This window comes from Propithecus coquereli, unplaced genomic scaffold (assembly GCF_000956105.1).
Source record: "Propithecus coquereli isolate 6110/MARCELLA unplaced genomic scaffold, Pcoq_1.0 Scaffold5, whole genome shotgun sequence".
Taxonomy (NCBI): domain Eukaryota; kingdom Metazoa; phylum Chordata; class Mammalia; order Primates; family Indriidae; genus Propithecus; species Propithecus coquereli.
In genome coordinates, this window is record NW_012150840.1 from 3,991,340 (window position 1) to 4,011,737 (window position 20,398).

Consider the following 20,398-nt stretch of genomic DNA (forward strand, 5'->3'; position numbering starts at 1 on the left):
GCAAAATGCACTGTATAAATATAAAAAGTCATATAGTACTAAATACTACAGCTGACAAAATGTTGTCTTATGAATTCATAAAGCACATATCTGCCCATACATCCTACCACTTTGGGTATGTAGATATCAGTTCAGTTAATCATCAGGATCTCTGCGTATAAGAACATTTCCCTCCTGAAAGCCTCTAGAGCAAACAGCACTTGGAATTTTCACACTCTCTCTCTAACTGCAAGCTCAAATCAGCAAACAGAGCTTGTGTGTTCTTATTTCTGTACCTGTACAAGGGAATTTTAGAGGAACAGAAGCTAAACAACTGCTAACATTGGTGCTTCCACTAGCTTTCAGACATTCTGAACTACGAAAACTACCTGCTTAGACCCAAGATATTGACCTTTTATGGGCCAGCCAAAGCCCCTGGACTCCAATATTTTTCTCATCAACATCAAAATCTAAACCTGTGCAATGCAGAATCTCAGAAAAGATGGCTTAGACCAAAAACCAATGACTATAATCCAAAGGTTCAAGAGGTGCTAATAACACTAATCACGTATTCAGTAAAACAATCTTATGGTTACCTTAGGTATCAGAACTAGGCTTGGATAAAATATCTAAGTCAACTTGAAGGCATGGATGGTAGTGAAGTCTCTCTCAAGATCCTTTAAAACAGCTTCATTGGTATGTATTTCCTTAATGTTCTGGTCTTCTGATGTCACCCAGTCTGTCTGAGTATAGAGCACCTGGTCTTTGGTCCCTCTAGAGGGCATTCTGCTTCCAAGAACACCATTCAAGACACTTGGAACTCAGGCATGCATGCTAAATCCTAGACGTTTCTCATTGCTGAATGAGCTTATATTTATTAATACTAATCCTTTCATTCCCTCAAACAGGCATATATTCAATCTAGACATTTTGTAACGAAGACTAGATTTATAAACCTTTTTTACTAGTCTTAATCATAAAAACCTACATTAAACTGTATCCTGAGGTCAACGTTAATTCAAAAATTATTAACTAAAATATTTTATAAATTACATCTCTCACATCAGATCTTGTCCGCTGTTTTGTAATTTAACACATTGCCAACAATACCAATGGAACGTGCCACATGCCACCTCTCCCGGTGTCTTCAGGAGAGCTCTGCCAGGTACGACACTATGAAGAGAGTTAAATTACAGCATTCCCATTCTGATTTATGTATCACTCTATCCACACTGTTTTTCACGTGTTATTACATTCTAAAGAGTAATATGTATTATTTTGCATTTTTATTTTCTAAGGCTGAATAAAAATTAAACCAATTGCAAATAATATGTGTTAAACCCCTTTATGAAAACAAAGTAGTTCATTTTAATCCTATCAGAGATTTAGAGCCAGGAAAATTGCCAACAACAATAGTTTTTTAAAAATGAAAAAAATCAAGATACTTACAGCCAACCATCATCATGGCCACAGAAAACATCTTCTCCACATCTGTGGTAGGAGCTATGTTTCCAAATCCTATGGTTGTAAGGCTTGTCATGGTAAAATAGAGAGAGGACACATACAGGGAGTCTTTGCTAGGTCCTCCTTCCCATATCCCTGCACTGGTATTGTATCGATACGGAGTCCCAATGCTCAAGGCCAGCTGGTAGAGCCAACTGTCTATTTGGATGGTGTTCGTGACTTCATCGATGACCTCGTAGTCTCCAATGCTATACCATATGCAGGCCAGCCAGTGGGCGACCAGGCCAAATACACACACCAGGAGCACGAGGACTGCCGCGCCGTATTCTAGGTAATGGTCCAGTTTCCTGGCAACACGGCCAAGTCGTAAGAGCCGCACCACTTTTAAAGAACTGAAGAGACTGCTGATTCCCTGAATAAAAGAAAAGACATGACATGGCACTTTCAGAAAAGAAAAGGCTAGGAAAGCAATACAATGGCTCACCTTCATGAACTTGACCACGCAGTTATAGACTAAGAACATACATACAATATAGCTCTGACTTGAAGTAAATCAAAGACCCAAAATGGTAAACTTTTATTTAAAATGTGCAGATTCCTTCCCACCCAGACATATCTGTGAATTAGTATATAATAATATCTAATACTATTAGTTTTTCATTAAATAAGAAACACCTAATTTATTTTCATGAGTGGAATACAAATGGCACAGAGAAAAACTGAATAACCAAAGGAGACAATTGCTCAAATGCAACATATACGGAGTGTAGAAATAGGGGTGATAAATTCACACCTTTTATGTCTTCTTCCTATAAAACTTTCCTCCTACTCTAAAAGGTTTCTTTTTATTTCTTACTTTACAATAGCTAAAACAGCAAAACTCCTGAAAAAGGAAGCCCAATCTTAGAGGCAAGCGAACAGGAAATACTTGTGTGCACATGGGGAGAACAGTAAATGTCATTGTTGGTTCCACTACCTCCTGCTACAGCCACGATAAGCACTAACTTCCCAGAGCTCTGCAAAAGTGAAGTAAGCTGAACCTAGAATGGGTGTTGAGCCTACTAAGTCCTGTTATCTTCTAGCAATAGTCACAGAAAAGAAAACCAAAAGGGAACAGCAGCCACAAAATTCATATTCTGTTGAGAAGCTTAAAATACCAAATAAAGCATTATCCAAATCAGAGCTTTCTTTTTTTTTTGAGACAGATTCTCGCTTTGTTGCCCGGGCTAGAGTGCCGTGGCATCAGCCTAGGTCACAGCAACCTCAAACTCCTGAGCTCACGCGATCCTTCTGCCTCAGCCTCCCAGGTAGCTGGAACTACAGACATGTGCCACCAGGCCCAGCTAATTTTTTTATATATATTTTTTTAGTTGTCCAGCTAATTTCTTTCTATTTTTTAGTAGAGACAGGGTCTTGCTCTTGCTCAGGCTGGTCTCGAACTCCTGAGCTCAAACAATCCTCCCGCCTCGGCCTCCCAGAGTGCTGGGATCACAGGCGTGAGCCACCGCACCCGGCCAGAGCTTTCTTAAATCAAGGAAGGTCCCATAGTTACTTTTTTGGAAGCATATAATAGGCCACCTAGGAAGGTAGGAAAAATGTATTCCTGATGTAGACCACAAAATAGGGAGGGAGGGAAGATAGAACAGTGAAGGGGGAAGTTTCTCATCTGATCATCACCTATACGTCAAATCGAATCGATGACTTCCTTACTGCTAATTCTGTCTCCCAGAAATTAGACAAGGAATCTAACATAACCTACTCTGAGCCTAACTCTGACCAACATAGAGGAACTGGCTGGTGTAGTGGAATAGATGTGACATTAGTAAGACTTTAATTACGGCATGGTAAAGTTATTTTCAATGTCTGTCACCCAGGCTGGCCTGCAGTGGCACAATGATAGCTCACTGCAGCCTTGAACTCCTGGGCTCAAGAGATCCTCCTGCCTCAGCCTCCCGAGTAGCTGGGACTACAGGCATGCGCCACCACACCCAATGGTAAAGATCTTGACGATTAAAGTGGAAAAGACTAGGAATGCATTTGGTTTGTTATACTATACTCTAAATGGTAGTATATGGTTGAAATTTTTCATAATAAAAATTTAAAACAGAGAAAGAAAACAAGGAAAAATAGAAACAAGAGACCCTGTAGAAGTGAAAGAGTGGCAGGGTCATCCTGCCAGTTTTCTGTCTCAACTTCAATCTCCTTGGGCCTGCCTCTGTTTCAATCGCAATTCTCAAATATTATGGCACATTCATAGTCTGAAAATAAATTCTCATTTCACTTGAACATTTGGGGGAGAAAGAAACATACTGAATTTTAGACAGTTAAAAAGAGTAGAATTAATAAAATGCAGAAGACAAATTGGCATAATATAGTGACATGAGATGTTGAAAGGTAAGAAGGTTCAGGAGAGCTTGGAAGCTCTCAAAAATAGAACTGTGTAATCATGAACAAGAAAGACAGAAGTAAGCATCTATTGAGCACGTCTATAACCAGACTCTGGGTTAAGCTCTGGGGATACTAAGATAAATATGCCTTGCTTCTGTTCTAAAGAAATCCATGATCGAAATGCATGAAAACTCAGAGTTCAATTTAAAAATAAAAACGATGCTGCTGTAAATATTATTTTCTAGTTAGCTCAAACTTTTAAAAGAACTATGGGACCTCTGCTTAAATATTACATAGAAAAGTCATTGCAACTTGAATTCTTGTCTCTAAAAACAAAGAGAAGAAAAAAAAAGAAAGGAAATCTCCATCCCAATCAAACTACAAAACAGCCACAAGACCTACCTAGAATGCAAAGAACCAGAATGTAAAGAATTAGGCCCAAATGGTGGGAGGAACACATACCCCTGATCTCTAGCAGGCATATTTCTCCAAAAGGGGGTACCCCATCCTGACAATCACCTGCTCTGGACTCCACTTACTCACAAATACATTTTCTAACATTTACAAGTAGTCCAACTCTACTTAAAATTACAAAATATTTTGTGAGTTTAGAAAGTAACAAAAGATTAGTAAAATAGATATATGTATATATATTCTGTAAGCATTGAAATTCTCTCTGCCATGAGTTCTATGATACCATTTTCTCCTGGTTTTTAGCCAACTGCTCGATTGATGTCTCTCCCAAAATCATTTTCTAGGGCTACCCTTTCCATGTTTTTGTTTCTGGTTAGGATTCTCATCATGATTGCCCTCAGCCTCCTTCTGGTTGATCTACCACATATCCATGACTCAACAGTCTTCTATATATGAATGAGTTGCGGGTCCACTTCTCAGCATGCGCACATACGAAAAACTCTCTCCTGCATTCTTGATACGTAAGCCAAATGTCTGCTGTGCATTTCCACTTGGATGTCCCATAGGTATCCAAAAGGTACTGGGTCCCAAGGGGACTCTTTCATGTTTTTCAATCAACTCTTTGTCACCTATCTTGTGAATGACATCATCACCCACCCACTCAGACCTGGAGCTGAGCCTCAACTCTTCCTTCTTTCTGCCACTTCCAGCTAACTGGTCAGCAAGTCCTGGGGATCTCACCGCTCAAGGTGCCTAAGTGCTCAAAATAGACATACTTATCTCTCAAAAATCTCCCTTCTTTTCTGTTCCCATGACCATGCCTTGGTCATGATTTCATGCTTTTTTCTCACTTGTATGACATGAATAGTGTCTCCATTAGCCACCCTAGCTCTCTCTTCTGGTTTACTCTAATTCACAGATCACACTACACAGACTACCAGCCTCGTATGTTTTAAATATACATCTATCTAATCAAAACCATCTCTAATATAAAATTTTTTCATGTTAGTTCATTACCTATAGGATTCAATATTAATTCCTTACTATGACATGCAGAGCCCACCAGGACCTAACACCTGCCTACAGCATCTCTCCTACCAATTCCTCCATATCCTCTCTATGCAGCCGCCACATTCAATTATGTGCAGTTCCCAGAACACCACGCTATTTCATGCTACAAGTTATTCCCTCTGTTCTCTTGGTGACCAGGCTCTCACAGTTTATGACACTCTCTCCTCCATGTGCACTTCTCTGACATCGTTTCCCTGGCCCTGTCATCTTCCTTGTCATATTCTCATCCTCTCCCCCATTGTGAGAATTAGCTGTCCTTCCTTTGTTTATTATACACTCTTTGCACATCTCTATTACAACAATTATCACAATCACACTTTATTACGAGTCTGTTTGCATGCATGACACCCCAGGAAACTCCAAACTCCTTGAGGAGTATATCTAATGTCAATTACAAAGCTGGCATATGGTAATATGTAAAGCGGTCAATAATTCAATAAATGAAAGAATAAATTTTTGCAAAACAAGCAAATGTAGGCGGTGGACTGGGGGGTCCGTTGGTTAATAACAAATTCAGTATGATTTAACAGTATAGTGTAGGGAACAAAACAGTCAATGTAACTTTGGGTTGCATTAACAGAGTATGACATCGAGTATGAAAGAGAAATTCTCTTTAATCTCTCCACTGACCAGGCCACACACGTAAGAGATATATCAAATACATGCATCAGAGGACTGCCAGAAAAAGAATTCAAAACTAGCACCTATTAGGAAATGTGAAAGGAACTAAAAATAAAAGAGCGGGGCAGAGCTATGACTGTATTCAAATACACAGTGCATGGATGAGGACTGAGCTCATTCTGTATGATCTTAATGTGGGAAACCTGGATCCTAGTTGGAGCTACAGGGATAAAAGAATACAACGAAGGTTTCAGCAAACCTGTTCCATGCACTTCCACCAGTTAACTAACCAGAAAGCTAGATCATTCATTGCTGCCTGGAAAAGACAGACAGAGCAATAATAATATTGACTATTTACTACACATCAAGTACTGCTGAGTGTTTTCTTGGTATTAACTAACTTAATCTTCAAAACAATCCTATGCAGTAAGCATCATTAAACATGGCCTAGAAAAGGAATTTGAGTAAGTTCACACAACTAATAAGAGGAGGATCCCAGATTCAAATATAGATAGTCTGGCTCCAGAACCTTTGCTCATTCTGAAACACCATACCTCGAGCATAATGTGTATTTTAACCAAGCACATTAGTACCTTTCATACTGGCTTAAAGACAGGCGTTCTTTCATGACTGAATGAAGGAGATTAAATACCTAGCCTCCTCCTTTTCTCTACTTAGTCACAGCAATGGCCCACAATAGGGGTCTGTGGGGGCTCTAGAACTCAATATAGCCTGCAGTTCTCTAACATGGGCCAATTCATTTTATTCTCACAATACAGGATACCTACCTTCATTGTTCATATGAGAATACTGAAGCCCAAGCAGGTTGAACAAAGTCACACTTAGCAAGGAATAGAAGCATTACTCAGGCCTAGTCCTTCAGATTCTGAGTGCGTTTCCAGCAACAACCAACTGCTGTGCAGCCTTTCTGTCTTCACCCCGATCCACCCTACACAATCGCTGCAATATTAATCTTCCTCAGAGACAGCCCTGAGCATATCCTCCAAGGGCTCACCATGGGCACGCAATTAAACACTATCTCTTCAACAGGCCTCACTGCCCTACCTCTTCTCTGTCTACACTGCCAAGTCATTTTCTACTATGCCTGTGCATAGCAATTGTGCTCTAGTCAAACCAGACTCCTTTTTGCTCCCAGACATAACCCTCAAGTTCCACCTTTGACTTTTTCCCCGTATTCCCTTCACCTACTTAACAGATCAGAAGCTTTCATTCAAAGTGAATAACACAAAAATAAATTTGCTTTATTTGGAAAGTCTCATCCTCCATTGTTTTGTATCAAAGAGTACTTGATGCAATCACTATAATCAAAACTCAAAATGAAATGACTTGATTTTAAATGTGCCGGAATACCTAAAACTTAAAACAATCCAAACGTCCATCTCTAGTAGACTGGATAAACAAAGTACGGTACCTTCACCCAGTGGAATACTATCTAAAAATAAACATGAACAGATTAGAGCTCTACTCAATAACAAGCATAAACCTAAAAAAACACCATGTTGACCCAAAGAAGCTAGACACAAAAGAGTATATACTGTATGATTCCACTTCTGAAAAGTTCAAAACAGGTAGAACTACTCTACCTCTACGGGTTAGAAGTGAGGACTGTGGCTTCCCTTCTTGGGGGAGGGACAGTGACTAGAAGGGGTATGAGAAGGCTTTTGATGTTCTGGTAATACTTTATTTCCTAATATAGCTACTAATTACTAGGTGTGTTCATTTGTGAAAATTCTTTGAGCTGTACACTTAAGATTTGTGTAATTTTCTTTAAGAGCATAATATTTGAACAATAAAAAAAAATGATATGGAAAATCCCATAATCACTTCTGTGTTGTTGGGTTAACATTTCACCACAGTACATGATTTACGTTAATGATTTTTTACTCATCATATGATGTTTGGGGGAGGGGAGGATGTTGTATCCAACACTGTAAATAAAATAGGAGATTTTCCTTATTTTATGATTTACTCTCATTACCTTTAGAGAGGCCACAAATTGCAATTAATTCCTTGTTGGCAATTTTAATTGCACTCATAGGATAATATTAGATATTTTAGAGGTTGATCCTCAAAAAATGCTCTTTTTCTATACTCCCACCATTCTAATATCAATTTTTTAATTCTGCATTTTCCATCAGTCTTGTCTCTTCCTTGATTTTCTGCTTCATTTCACTCCAAACTTTCCAAGTCTTCCATGCCCTCCCTCCTCTGCACACCAGTGGCTTTCTGCCTCTATCCCAACCTCTGAGCTCTTAGTACACAAATCCCTGGGGTTCCACTGGTGGAAGAAACTATCAAACACATCAAATGCATAATAGAACACAACAGGGTTGATGGGGAACTTTCTGTCATCAGCCTTCCACCTTTATAGTTAATTTCCTTACTTGACAAGCCCCTCGGGCCATAGCAGCTCAAGGAACAATAACCAGGAGGCATCTCTGTTTTATTAACTCTTCAAGTTATCTTTGTGGGTCCCCAGGTTAAAGAGATGTGAGATGTTATTGGCTTAAAAATAATGTCTTACAATGATAAAGCCTTCCAAAATATAAATCAACATTCTCATTTGATCATCATTAACATCACTAGGCAGATAGTTCAGCCAATATTTCTTTATACTTTCTTCCCTCCCTTGTTTTATAAACAGAGAAGGGATGATCAAAGAACTTTCTTGTCCAAGAAAACATGGCAATTAAGTGGGGGCGATAGAGCAGGAATACAGATTTGTAGTATCCAGTCACATGATTTTTCACCTACAGTTTATATTCTCACAACACAGAATATTGCAGTAGATTGTTTCAAAAACAGCTGTGGTTATTTCTCTTTCTGTAACCACACCCCTCTGCAGTGTGACTAGCAACTCCTCCCATCAAAAGACAGGGTCTATTTCCCATTTCTTGAATCTAGTCTGGCCTCATGACTTGCTTTGGACAGCAGAATGTAGTATGAATGATGTTGTCCCATTTCCAAGCCTAGGCCCCAAGAGGCCTGGCATACCTCCACTCGTGTCTCGGAATTCAGCCCAGCTGTCATGTACACAAGACCAACTAGGCCTTTGTAGGATGAGAGACCACAGGAGCAGCCATCAATTTCACCATCCTCTTTGAGCCAGGCTCCAGCCAGCTCAGCGGTTGACCACAAATGTTTGCGTGAACTTAGCTGAGATAAGCCAAGCCCAGCCCAAATCAGCAGAACTACCCAATTGAACCATAGACTCATGAGCTGCAAAATGGTGGTTGTTATTATCCATAAAGTTTTGGAGTGGTTTGTTAGGCAGGAAAAAAAAGCTAAGTGATAGAAATATTTTAAAAAGTACATATGTTTATAAGCATAGAATTTCATACTTGTATGTCTTAAGACTGGGAACAATATAGATATTTAGTTGATACAGAGGTCCCATTTTTACAAGACCCTATCCCAAATAGGTAAAATACAGGTATGGAAAGTAATATTTAATATATAATTGTTAGGTGTTATTAATATTTACCTGCTGTATTTGGAAATGTGTCACTCTTATGCCTCACATGGATTTATGCTAATGAATACTCCATAAGAACAAAATATTAAAAGTTAATACTTCATACATATTGGAAACATTTCTCAAGGCCAATCTCACCTAAAATCTTGACATCACCCTAGGTGATATCCATGTGGGTTACCCTTCCATAACCTGGCCTTGGAGTTGCTTCACTAATTCATGTCCAACAACCTTTCCATTTCTCAGACACTCACTCCCGGTGGTCATAATCTAAAATTTGTCATATCCTAAAACTTTCTCCAGCTCTGAAATCTTGAATTGAACCATCTTGCTCTCTGACCCTATCTTCTGCTCTGTTGAGTTCAATGACCCAGTTACACCAAGTGCAACAGTATTTCAACCTCTAGTCCAATGAACTTTTCCCCAATCTATTAACCCTCTTCAGTCTCTACTTCCTTTTTTATACAGCTCCCTAATTTCAATAATACCAACACCCTGAATTTCTTAGCATCTCTGTGTCTTCTTTACACTCTCCATCAAAATTTGAATCCTGGCTCAATTACCAGCTTCTTTATGCTGCCTGTATTAAGAACTGCTCAAAAAAGTCATACAATAAGGCAGATTGGTTCCACTATAAGTTCATTATCATCAATTATCTCTCTCAACTATCTAGCAATTTTACTATTTTTCTTATGAATTCACCCACACACTGCATCTCAAACCTTCTTTAATCGACTCAAAACTCCAATAATTCCCCCTTCAACTACATCTTTCCCAAGGACATTTAAACATCTCATGTCCCTCTCATTAAAAAAATAAATAAATAAGGCACCTGCTCATCCTCATAATATCAGCTATCTGACTGGGGAGGGGAATCTACTTTACTGAATGTACTGATTCAAATGCTAATCTCATCAAGAAACAACTCACTGACATACCCAGAAACAATGTTTAATCTGAGCACCCCACGGTCCAGATGAGACATAAAATTAACCATCAGAGAAAGAAATTCAACAGGAGAGAGAAGAGAGAAAAGTATATACACAGGACTATACACACCCCGCACCACCCACACACACACATATATATACACTGTGTAAATTTATATATACATATATATGGTTTAAATTTTTCATGTATACTTATTGACTGTTTTTCACCCACCAGAATATAAACTCTGACCAAAGTGATGGCCTTAGGGTAATTAAACTTTAGACAGGCTTCTTTCTAAACCTAGAGTTCCCTTTTCTTAGAGCATTTTACTTTAGAAAACCCTCAATTGTAAATATTCTTTAAGATGTAAATTTTCTCCCAGCCTCTTGCCAGTTTCACAACCTAAGAATGTCTTTTTGAGGACTTTGTGGCTATTCCTCTGGAATGTCATCATCAGGAAAGACAGTGCCCCTATTTCCCAGTCTCTGTAAGAGTGTAGAAGCCTAACTTTGATAAGCACCAATTGACAAACACAGATGACCTAACCACATTGACAAATATCCCCACCATTTGTTTCAGCAAAGTTGAGTTCAATCTTTCTCCCCTATTGCAATAGTCTCTCTCCACTACTGCAATAGTCTTGAATAAAGTCTTCCTTGCCATTTTTAACAGATGCGTGGTGCAATTTCTCTCTAACAGTTCCATGAAGGAAGGATTTGCGCGCTTGTTCGCCGCTATATATCCATTACTTAGAACAAAGAAGTAGCTCAATATATATTTTTGGGGTGAATGGGGTGAATGAAATCAAGTAGGAGGTTTTTGCATTTAAAGGATGACATTGAGAGAAAAGTAAATCTTTCTTAGGCCATTGCTATAGTTTGGATATGGTTTGTGCCCACCAAAACTCATGTTGAAACTTGCTCCCTAAGGTGGCAGTGTTGGGAGGTGGGGCCTAGTAGTAGGTGTTTTGGCCAGGGGGTGGATCTCTCATGAATAGAGTGGTATCATTTTCATAGTAATAAATGAGTTCTCATTCTGAGGAGACTGGATTAGTTCTTATGTGAATGGATTAGTTCCTGGAAGAGTGGGTTGTTATAAAGCCAGGATGCCCCTTGGGTTTGTCTCTTCACACATGTCTGCTTCTCCTTTGACCTTCTTTACCATGTTATAATGCAGCATGAGAACCCTCAGCAGCAACCAGGGCCAGGCCCTTGAACTTCCCAGCCTGCAGAACTGTAAGCCAAATAAACCTCTTTTCAGGTGTGTTATTATAGCAACACAAACATGGACTAAGACAGCCATCCCTTGTATATTTCTGAATGAAGCACCATGTCTCAGAAGTAAATCTAAATACATAGCTATTAATAACACTAAAGAGAATAACTAATAATTAACCTAGTGATCAGTTCTAGTTATGTAAGTTTATCATATACACTGGCAGGCTTCTGTACATGGAGACTGTTTACTAAAAACTATGCCTTTCTTTTCTAATATAGGTGAGACTGTTATTAAATAGATATGAAATTTGTAAACTGGACTGTTAGATTTCATTGTTGAAGACAAGAAATAAAATCGGTTCTAAAATTCTAGGAGCATCAAGGGAATAAAAATTCAGCTAATCTAAAAATTTGTAATCATGGTAAAATAATTGTTGCACGGGTTCCTGTGATCTACATCTCTTCATTTACTGTGGCCAAGACAATTGCAACATCTGTTAAAGCTGAAACAAAAGCTTTTGAATAATGCCACCCATAACTCAGCGTAATCCTGTGTATAAATGTTATTTTAACTGAAGATGGTTGATTTTTACTGACGCAATGACTTAAACAAATCACAGTGAAAACTAGCATCTTCTACAAAAATGCACACCAGGTATTTGATTGTAACATCTGTATTTGTGTCTGCGACATTGATCAACTAGATATTCAGATTTATAAGACTATCAGAGATTATGCCTGCTATCAGTAGACTCAGAAAGGTACAGAGTAGAAATCACTGTTCATCAATGGCGCAGCATTAGGTACCCTCTTCCATAGGAGTTCACCTCATAGCAGTCTGTGTAGCAATCCACAGAGCTATGCTTCTTGTGCCCCGTCTCCCCCAGGGGGAAACTCAAAAGTAAGAATATAAGACTCAGTTGGCAGGCACTAGAGCCATCTTGACTTAAAAACCTTGAGAACTAAAATCATCCAATCCCCCCACCACCACTCCCACTCAGCCTGGACACTGAGAACTAAAACCATACCTTAATGTCTACTTTAGCATGACTTTGTATTATTCCTCAGTCTCCCTTAGCATGATTTTATTTTTCCAGGACTTTCTTGCCCAACTAAATGGTTTGATTTTTTTATTGGAGGAATTTCAGAAAGACCTATTAACTCTTTAGTGCAAGGTATCAGCAGATAGCTTATGCCCTAAGATTCTTTGACTTTGCTTCAAAATCCTCACCTTGCTATTTCCACCAACCCTGGATTATTGTATCATATTCTTGGACCTTAATCCTAATAAAGACCACTTCCCTAAGCCCTCCCTGTTTTTAAATACACACCTTAAATCAAACTTCCAATTCTCAATAAATTCTGTCCTTGTCTTTCCTGATCTCAAACAATGCCAAAGCCTTGCAAGGTAGTATTCTCCCTTACTGTGATAAGCAGTAAATTCAACTCAGCTTTGTCTTATGACAGCCTCATGCACCACCTCATTCAATACCTCTAATAACAGCACTGCAGGCACAGGCTTCAGAGTCCCACAAGAGATAAGCTCAGAGTTCCACCTTTCACGGAACCCTTAAGCTATGGTATCCTCATCAAGTTATTTATACTTTATTAAAAGTCCCTCACTGTCCAGATGCAATTTATTGATGAAGGATCCTTTTTTAATATAAGTAATATCACTCAGAAACATAGATGACATATTCCCTTCATTAGTTCTCAGGGGAACAAAGGAAGACAGTTGATCAAAGGTTAAATTCTCATGCAGATGGGGAAATGAGTTTGTTAACCCTTTACCTACAATGTCTAATAAATAATACTTCTTAAAGATGAAGAAATCCAATCCAAAGATAGGCATGTTCCTTGTGAGTTAGCATGTGTTATATGAAAGCATTGACATCAGGCAATAAAATGAAGTAATAAAAAGGCCAAATGGAGTAGGAATAAACTTAATTAGAATTTCCCTCAAAGAAGAATGACAATACTGTGACTTCGCAAGCATGGAGATAATTACTGCATAAAAAGACAATAGAGAACAACTTCCATGCAAGTATTCATAGTTAAGGTAAAAAATTTTTAATGATTATAGCATACAAATTGCAATATATTTCAATCTTTTTTGCCTTTATATTAGAATCATTTTCTAATTCTAAAAAGTAGGAAGCATTTATCATGAATGAAGATCAGTACAGATAAAAGTTTCTCTTCATGTAAACAACAAAATCAAATAAAGCAACTTTATTGCTATCCTCATTGCTTGTTATTTCCTATCCTCTCAAAGCTAATTCTCTCAGTTAGACAGATCACTTTATCTCAGTGAAAATTCATACAAAACAATACATTCCTGCAACATCACTAAATTTTTAAATATAAGACAAATGTCTACTATCTTTAAATCTGTATATTATCCAATTTCAATAACATTCTCTACCACCCAATTCCCACCAGAAATAGAATGTAAAGGCTCAGACCATAGCTATCATGTTCCAATTTGGAGCTTGAGGCTAACTCTTTCCAATTCTCCAAACCTTTTCCCCATCTCTTCCTTCCCCCTGACCCTTCATTTATTCATACCCTTGAATTGTTCATGAGAAAGTTTTTCTCTCACACTATAAGGTAGGCATGTTTCCATTCAGAGACTGTCTTTTTCATCTTTCTTTGTCCACAATACTTTCATTCCCAATGGAAGATCGCAGCTTGGGTATCAAAACCCTAAGGTAATCTTTAAACACATATGGAAAGCTGGCAGACCAGGTCATCTGACTGGAAAATTATTTACATGAGAGCATAAGAGCATTATTTACATGAGAGCACACTCACTGGAAAGGAACTCATGCCAGGAGACATAAGCATAGTGTCCAAAGGACAATGCTCTATAATCTGCGAGGAGGAAGAGTTGGAGTATAGCTAAGGTTATGTCACAAAGGTTTCCCTCCGGCCATTTCTTTCTCATTGTAACAAGAAACAGGTATATTTAGGAAGCATGAAAAGCCTTAATGCCACATTTTCTTCAATAGGAATATTTGTAATATGGCAATTATGTATGAAGCATTATGGTAGGTACTGCAAACCCAAGATGAGTTAGAGAGACAGAGTCTCTACCTTGGGGGAGCAGAAGGTCTACCTTTGATTCTTCCAGAAACAAGAATAATACCTAAAACTTGGTTGTCTAAAGATGTTTGCTGGATTTGAATTCATTACTTGAAGTAGAATTAAAAGATGTCAAATAACACCTTCCCTGAGGCAAAGGTGAAAGACAAGTGTGGATAAACTACTAATCCAATACTCGATAAAAATGTACATGAGTTTTGATTTCTTAAGAGAGGAGACAGAGCAAAATGATGAACACAAACCTCCAGCAATCGTCCCTCTGCATGAACACCAAATTCTACAACTATCCACACAAGCAAGCACCTTCAGAAGAACCAAAAACCAGGCGAGTGATCATACTGCCTGGCTTTAACATTATATCAAGGAAAGAGGCACTGAAGAAGGCAAAAAAGACAATCTTTCATTGCCTATACCACTCCTCCCCCATCCCTCGCAGTGCCATGCCAAGACAGCAAGTGGAGAGAGAATTTGTGTACCTGGGGAGGGAGAGTGAAGCGATTGTGGGACTGTGCACTGAAACCCAGGCTGCTCTGGCACCAGAGAACACAGCACAGGGCAGAATTCTGCCAGTGCCCACAGCAGGAACATTTAGACCAGCCCGGCCAGAGAGAGACACTCCTCTCTGAGACCCCAGTTCTGGCTAGCTCCACCACCAGGTAACAAAAAGCAGCCTGGGAACTAGACTAAATTCTTAAGGCAGTCAGGCCACAAAGGCTGCAGTCCTCGAGCAATTCTTGTGGCTGTGCTGGCTCAGAGCCACAGGGCTTAGGGTACACATGACCCAGTGAGACACCAGTGGTGGTGGCCAAGCCAGGGCCTCTGTTACCCACCCCCCCCACACAACTACAGGTAACGCGGTGCAGGGAGTCTTCTCCCAGTTAGGGGAAGGAAATGGAAAAGTGCAGAGGATTTTATTCTGGCAACTTGGGTACCAGCTCAGCCACTCACTACTTGGTAAAAGAAAGTACCACTCAGACTCCTGAAGCCCCTGACTCCAGGCCCTAGTTGTCGGAAGGCATATAAGGACCCCTAAGCCAAAAGGAAACATGCTGCCTGAAGGGAAGGACCCAGTCCTGACAGGATTCACCACCTGCTGACTAAAAAGCCTTTGGGCTTTGAATAAACATCAGGGATATCCAGGCAACAGTAACCACAGGTTTTGGGTGAGACTGGGCGGGCTACAGTGTAACCTGGTGCCAGTGGCCAAGAGGGAGTGCCCATGTCACTCTTCCCCCAACTCCAGCAGCCCAGCACAGATAATGAGGAAAGAGAGTGAGAGACTTTGCCTGGGAATCCAGGTAATTCTCCCATATCTTACCCAGGTCCACCAAGGTGGTACTATCAGGGGTCTATATGAATCATAGCATTTCAGGGCTTAGGGCATTCCCAGTGCGGATACAGCTGCAATGACCGAAGACTTAGAACACAACACTCAATTGCCATGGAATGCCTGGGAAGCCTTCTCAAGCAGGATAAGTTCAAACAAGCCCCAGACTGTGAAAATTAAAATAAATACCTAACTCTTCAATGCCAGACATTGATGAACATCCACAAGCATCAAGAACACCCAGGAAAACATGACCTTATCAAACAAACCAAATATGATGTCAATGACCAGTCCTGGAGCAATGGAGATATGTGACCTTTCAGACAAAAAATCCAAAATAGCTGTCCTGAAAAAACTCAATGAACTTCAAGACAACACAGAGAAGAAATTCAGCAGCCTATGACAGAAATTTAACAAAGAGATTGAAATAATTTTTAAAAATCAAGCAGAAATTCTGGAGCCTAAGAATTCAACTCAAACACTGAGAAATGTATCAGAATCTCTTAACAGCAGAACTAATTAGAGAGCTTGAATACAGGCTACCTGAAAATACATGATCAGAAGAGAAAAAATAAGAATGAAGCATGTCTACAACATCTAGAAAATAGCATTGAAAGGGCACATCTAAGAGTTACTGGCCTTAAAAAGGAGGTAGAGAGAGAGATTAGGGTAGAAATTTTATTCAAAGAAATAGTAACATAGAACTTTCCAAACCTAGAGAAAGATATCAATATTCAGGTACAAGAAGGTCATAGAACACCAAGCAGATTTAACCCAAATGAGACTACCTCAAGGAATTTAATAATCAAGCACCCAAAAGGTGACAGATAAAGATTGGATTGAAAGAATTAATGTTGTTAAAATGTCCATACTACCCAAAGCAATCTATAAATTCAATTCAATACCCATCAAAATATCAATGACATTCTTCACAGAAATAGAAAAAATAACACTAAAATTTATATAGAACCATAAAAGACCCAGAATAGCCAAAGCCAACATAAGCAAAAAGAACAAAACTGGAGGAATCATATTACCTGACTTCAAATTATACTACAAAGCTGTAGTAACCAAAACAGCATGATATTGGCCTAAAAACAGAAACACAGACCAATGGAACACAATAGAGAACCCAGAAATAAATTCACACATCTATAGTGAACTTATCTTCAACAAAGTTGCCAAGAACATACAGTAGGAAAAGGACAATCTCTTCAATAAATGGTGCTGGGAAAACTAGAAACTGGATATCCACATGCAGAAGAACAAAACTAGACCCTTATCTCTTGCCATATACAAACATAAAAGAATGGATTAAGGACTTAAATCTAAGACCTGAAACTTTGAAACTACTAAAAGAAAACATTGGGGATATTGATCTGGGCAATGATTTCTCGATTAATATCCCCAAAGCATGGGCAACCAAAGCAGAATTGGACAAATGGGATCACATCAAACTAAAAAGCTTCTTTTTGCACAGCAAAGGAAACAATTAACAGAGTGAAGAGACAACCCACAGAACAGGAGGAAATATTTGCAAACTACCCATCTGACAAGGGACTAATTAATAGAATATATAAGGAACTCTAATAACTCAATAGGGAAAAAATCAAATAATCCAATTAAAAGTGGGCAAAGGATTTGAATAGACATTTCTCAAAAGAAGACATACAGATGGCAAACATGCATATGGAAAAATGCTCAACATCATTACGCATCAGAGAAATGCAAATCAAAACTATAATGATATATCATCTCACCCTAGTTAAAATGGCTTTTATCAAAAAGATAACCAATAACAAATGCTGACAAGATATGGAGAAAGGGGAATCCTCGTACACTGTTGATGTGAATGTAAATTAGTGGAACCACTATAGAGAACAGTATGGAGGTTCCTCAAAAAACTGAAAACAGAAGTATTTAATACCATATGATTCAGTGATCCACTGCTGAGTATATATCCCAAAAGGGGAAATCAGTATATCGAAAAGATATCTGCACTCTCATGTTTATTGCAGCACTATTCACAATAGCCAATTTTGTAATGAACCTAACCATTCATCTAAGGATGAATGGGCAAAGAATTTGTGGCACACATACATGATGGAACATTATATAGCCACAAACAGGAATGAAATCCTGCCATTTGAAATAAAATGGATGGAACCGGAGAACACTATGTTAAGTGAAATAAGCCAAGCACAGAAAGACAAATCTCACATGTTCTCACTCATATGTGGGAGCTAAATATTAACAATTGATCTCATAGAGATAGAATGTAGATTGATGGTTACCAGAGGCTGGGAAGGGTAGTGGGGAAGGGGGGATGGTTGACATGTGGAAAAATATAGTTAGATAAAATGAGCAATATTTGATAGCACAACAAAATGACTATAATCAACAATAAGTTAGGGTATACTTTAAAATAACTAAAAGAGTTGAACTGGAATGTTCCTAACACAAAGAAATGATAAATGCCTGAGGTGATGGATACCCCAATTCAATTACCCTGATTTGATTAATCCACATTGTATGCCTGTAACAAAGCAACACATGTACCCTATAAAGATATATAATTATTATGTATCCATAATAATTAAAAAGAAAAAAGAAAAGAAATAAATGACTTTTAATTGTTATTATGATCACCATTTGTTAAAAGAACATAAATCATATAATGTTTACTTTCAGACCACAATCTAGAAATCAATAACAGAATGATAGTTGGAAAATCCCAAAATTCTTGGAGATTAAATAACACACTTCTAAATAACACATGAGTCAAAGAAGAAATCTCGAGAGAAATTAAAAATATGTTGAACTACATAAAAATGAAAATAAAACTTAACAAGATTTGTGAAATATAGCTAAGGAAATGCTTAGAGGGAAATTTATAGCTTTGAATGTGTATACTGAAAAAGAAGAAAGATCTAAAATCAATACTCTAATCTTTCACTTTAGCAAACTAGAAAAAGAAAAGCAAATTAAATCCAAAGTAAGTAGAAGAAAAGCAATAACAAAAATAAAGCAGAAATAAATGAAGTTGAAAGGCTGATTCTTTGAAAAGATCAAAAAATCAATAAGCCTCTGGCCAGGCTAAGAAAAGAGAAAGAAGACATAAATTACTAATATCAAAAATGAAAGAGGGGACAAAATTACAGATTCCATGGGCATTAAAAGGATAATTAAGGAATATTATGAACAACATTGCCCACAAATTTGGTAACCTAGATGAAATAAATAAACCAAATCCTTGAAAGACACATGTGGTGAAACTCACATAAGAAAAAAATAGACAATCTTACTACGACTATATCTATTAAAGAAATTGTGTCAATAATTAATAGTCTTCCAAAACACAAAGCATCAGGCCAAGACGGGTTCATGGGTAAATTCTATAAGACATTTAAGAAAGAAATTATACCAATTCCCTATAATCTTTTCCAAAATGTAGAAGCAGAGATAGTACTTCCTCCTTACTCATTTTATGAGACCAGCATTATTCAATACAAAAACCAAAGACATTACAGGAAAAGAAAAGTGCAAACCAATATTTCACATGAACATAGATGCAAAAATCCTCAACAAAATATTAGCAAATTTAATGCAACAATGTATTACAAAATTACATACCATGACCAAATGGATTTATTCCAGGTGTGCAAGTCTGGTTCAACAGGTGAAAATCAATTCATATGATCCATCATAACAACAGGCTAAAGAAGGAAAACTTTATGATCATATTAATAGATGTAGAAAACCATTTAACAAAATTGAACATCGATTCATGATAAAAACTCTCAGCAAACTAGAAATAAAGAAGAATTGTCCCAACTTGATATTTGCAAAAATATCTATAGGTAAGATCATACTTGAGAGTGACAAATTAGAAGCTTTCCCATTAAGATTAGGAACAAGGTATGATATTCCCTCTCGCTACAACTGCTAGGAAAAAAAAAAAAAGAAGTTCTAACTAATGCAAGAAAACAAGAAAAGAAAAGCTACAGTAACTGGGAAGGAAGAAATAAAACTGTCTTTGTTCACAGGTGACATGATTGTCTATGTTGAAAATGTGAATACATTGGCAAAAAAAAAGAAAAAAGAAAAAATTCTGAAACTAATAAGTGATTATATTAATAGCAAGGTTCCAGGACACAGGATTGCTTGAGGCCATGGGTTCAAGATGAGCCTGAGTAACATGATGAGATTCCATCTCTAATAAAAAATAGAAAAATTAGCCAGGTGTGGTGGTGCATGCCTATAGTCTCAGCTACTCAGGAGGCTAGGACAAGAGAATCACTTGAGCCCAGGAGTTTGAGGTTGCAGTGAGCTATGATGACGCCACTGCACTCTAGACTGGGAAACAGAGCAAGAACCTGTCTC

At 38.1% G+C, this 20,398-nt stretch overlaps 1 protein-coding gene across 2 annotated transcripts in view; it reads right to left on the minus strand.

The window, feature by feature from the left end:
* The window catches only part of KCNH5 (potassium channel, voltage gated eag related subfamily H, member 5), a 314,011-nt gene that overhangs the window by 203,474 nt on the left and 90,139 nt on the right, over window positions 1–20,398 (minus strand). For both annotated transcript variants that reach the window (XM_012656129.1, XM_012656130.1), the window contains exon 7: window positions 1,429–1,855. In XM_012656129.1, the coding sequence (XP_012511583.1) occupies window positions 1,429–1,855 (427 nt within the window). The remainder of the gene's footprint in view (window positions 1–1,428; window positions 1,856–20,398) is intronic.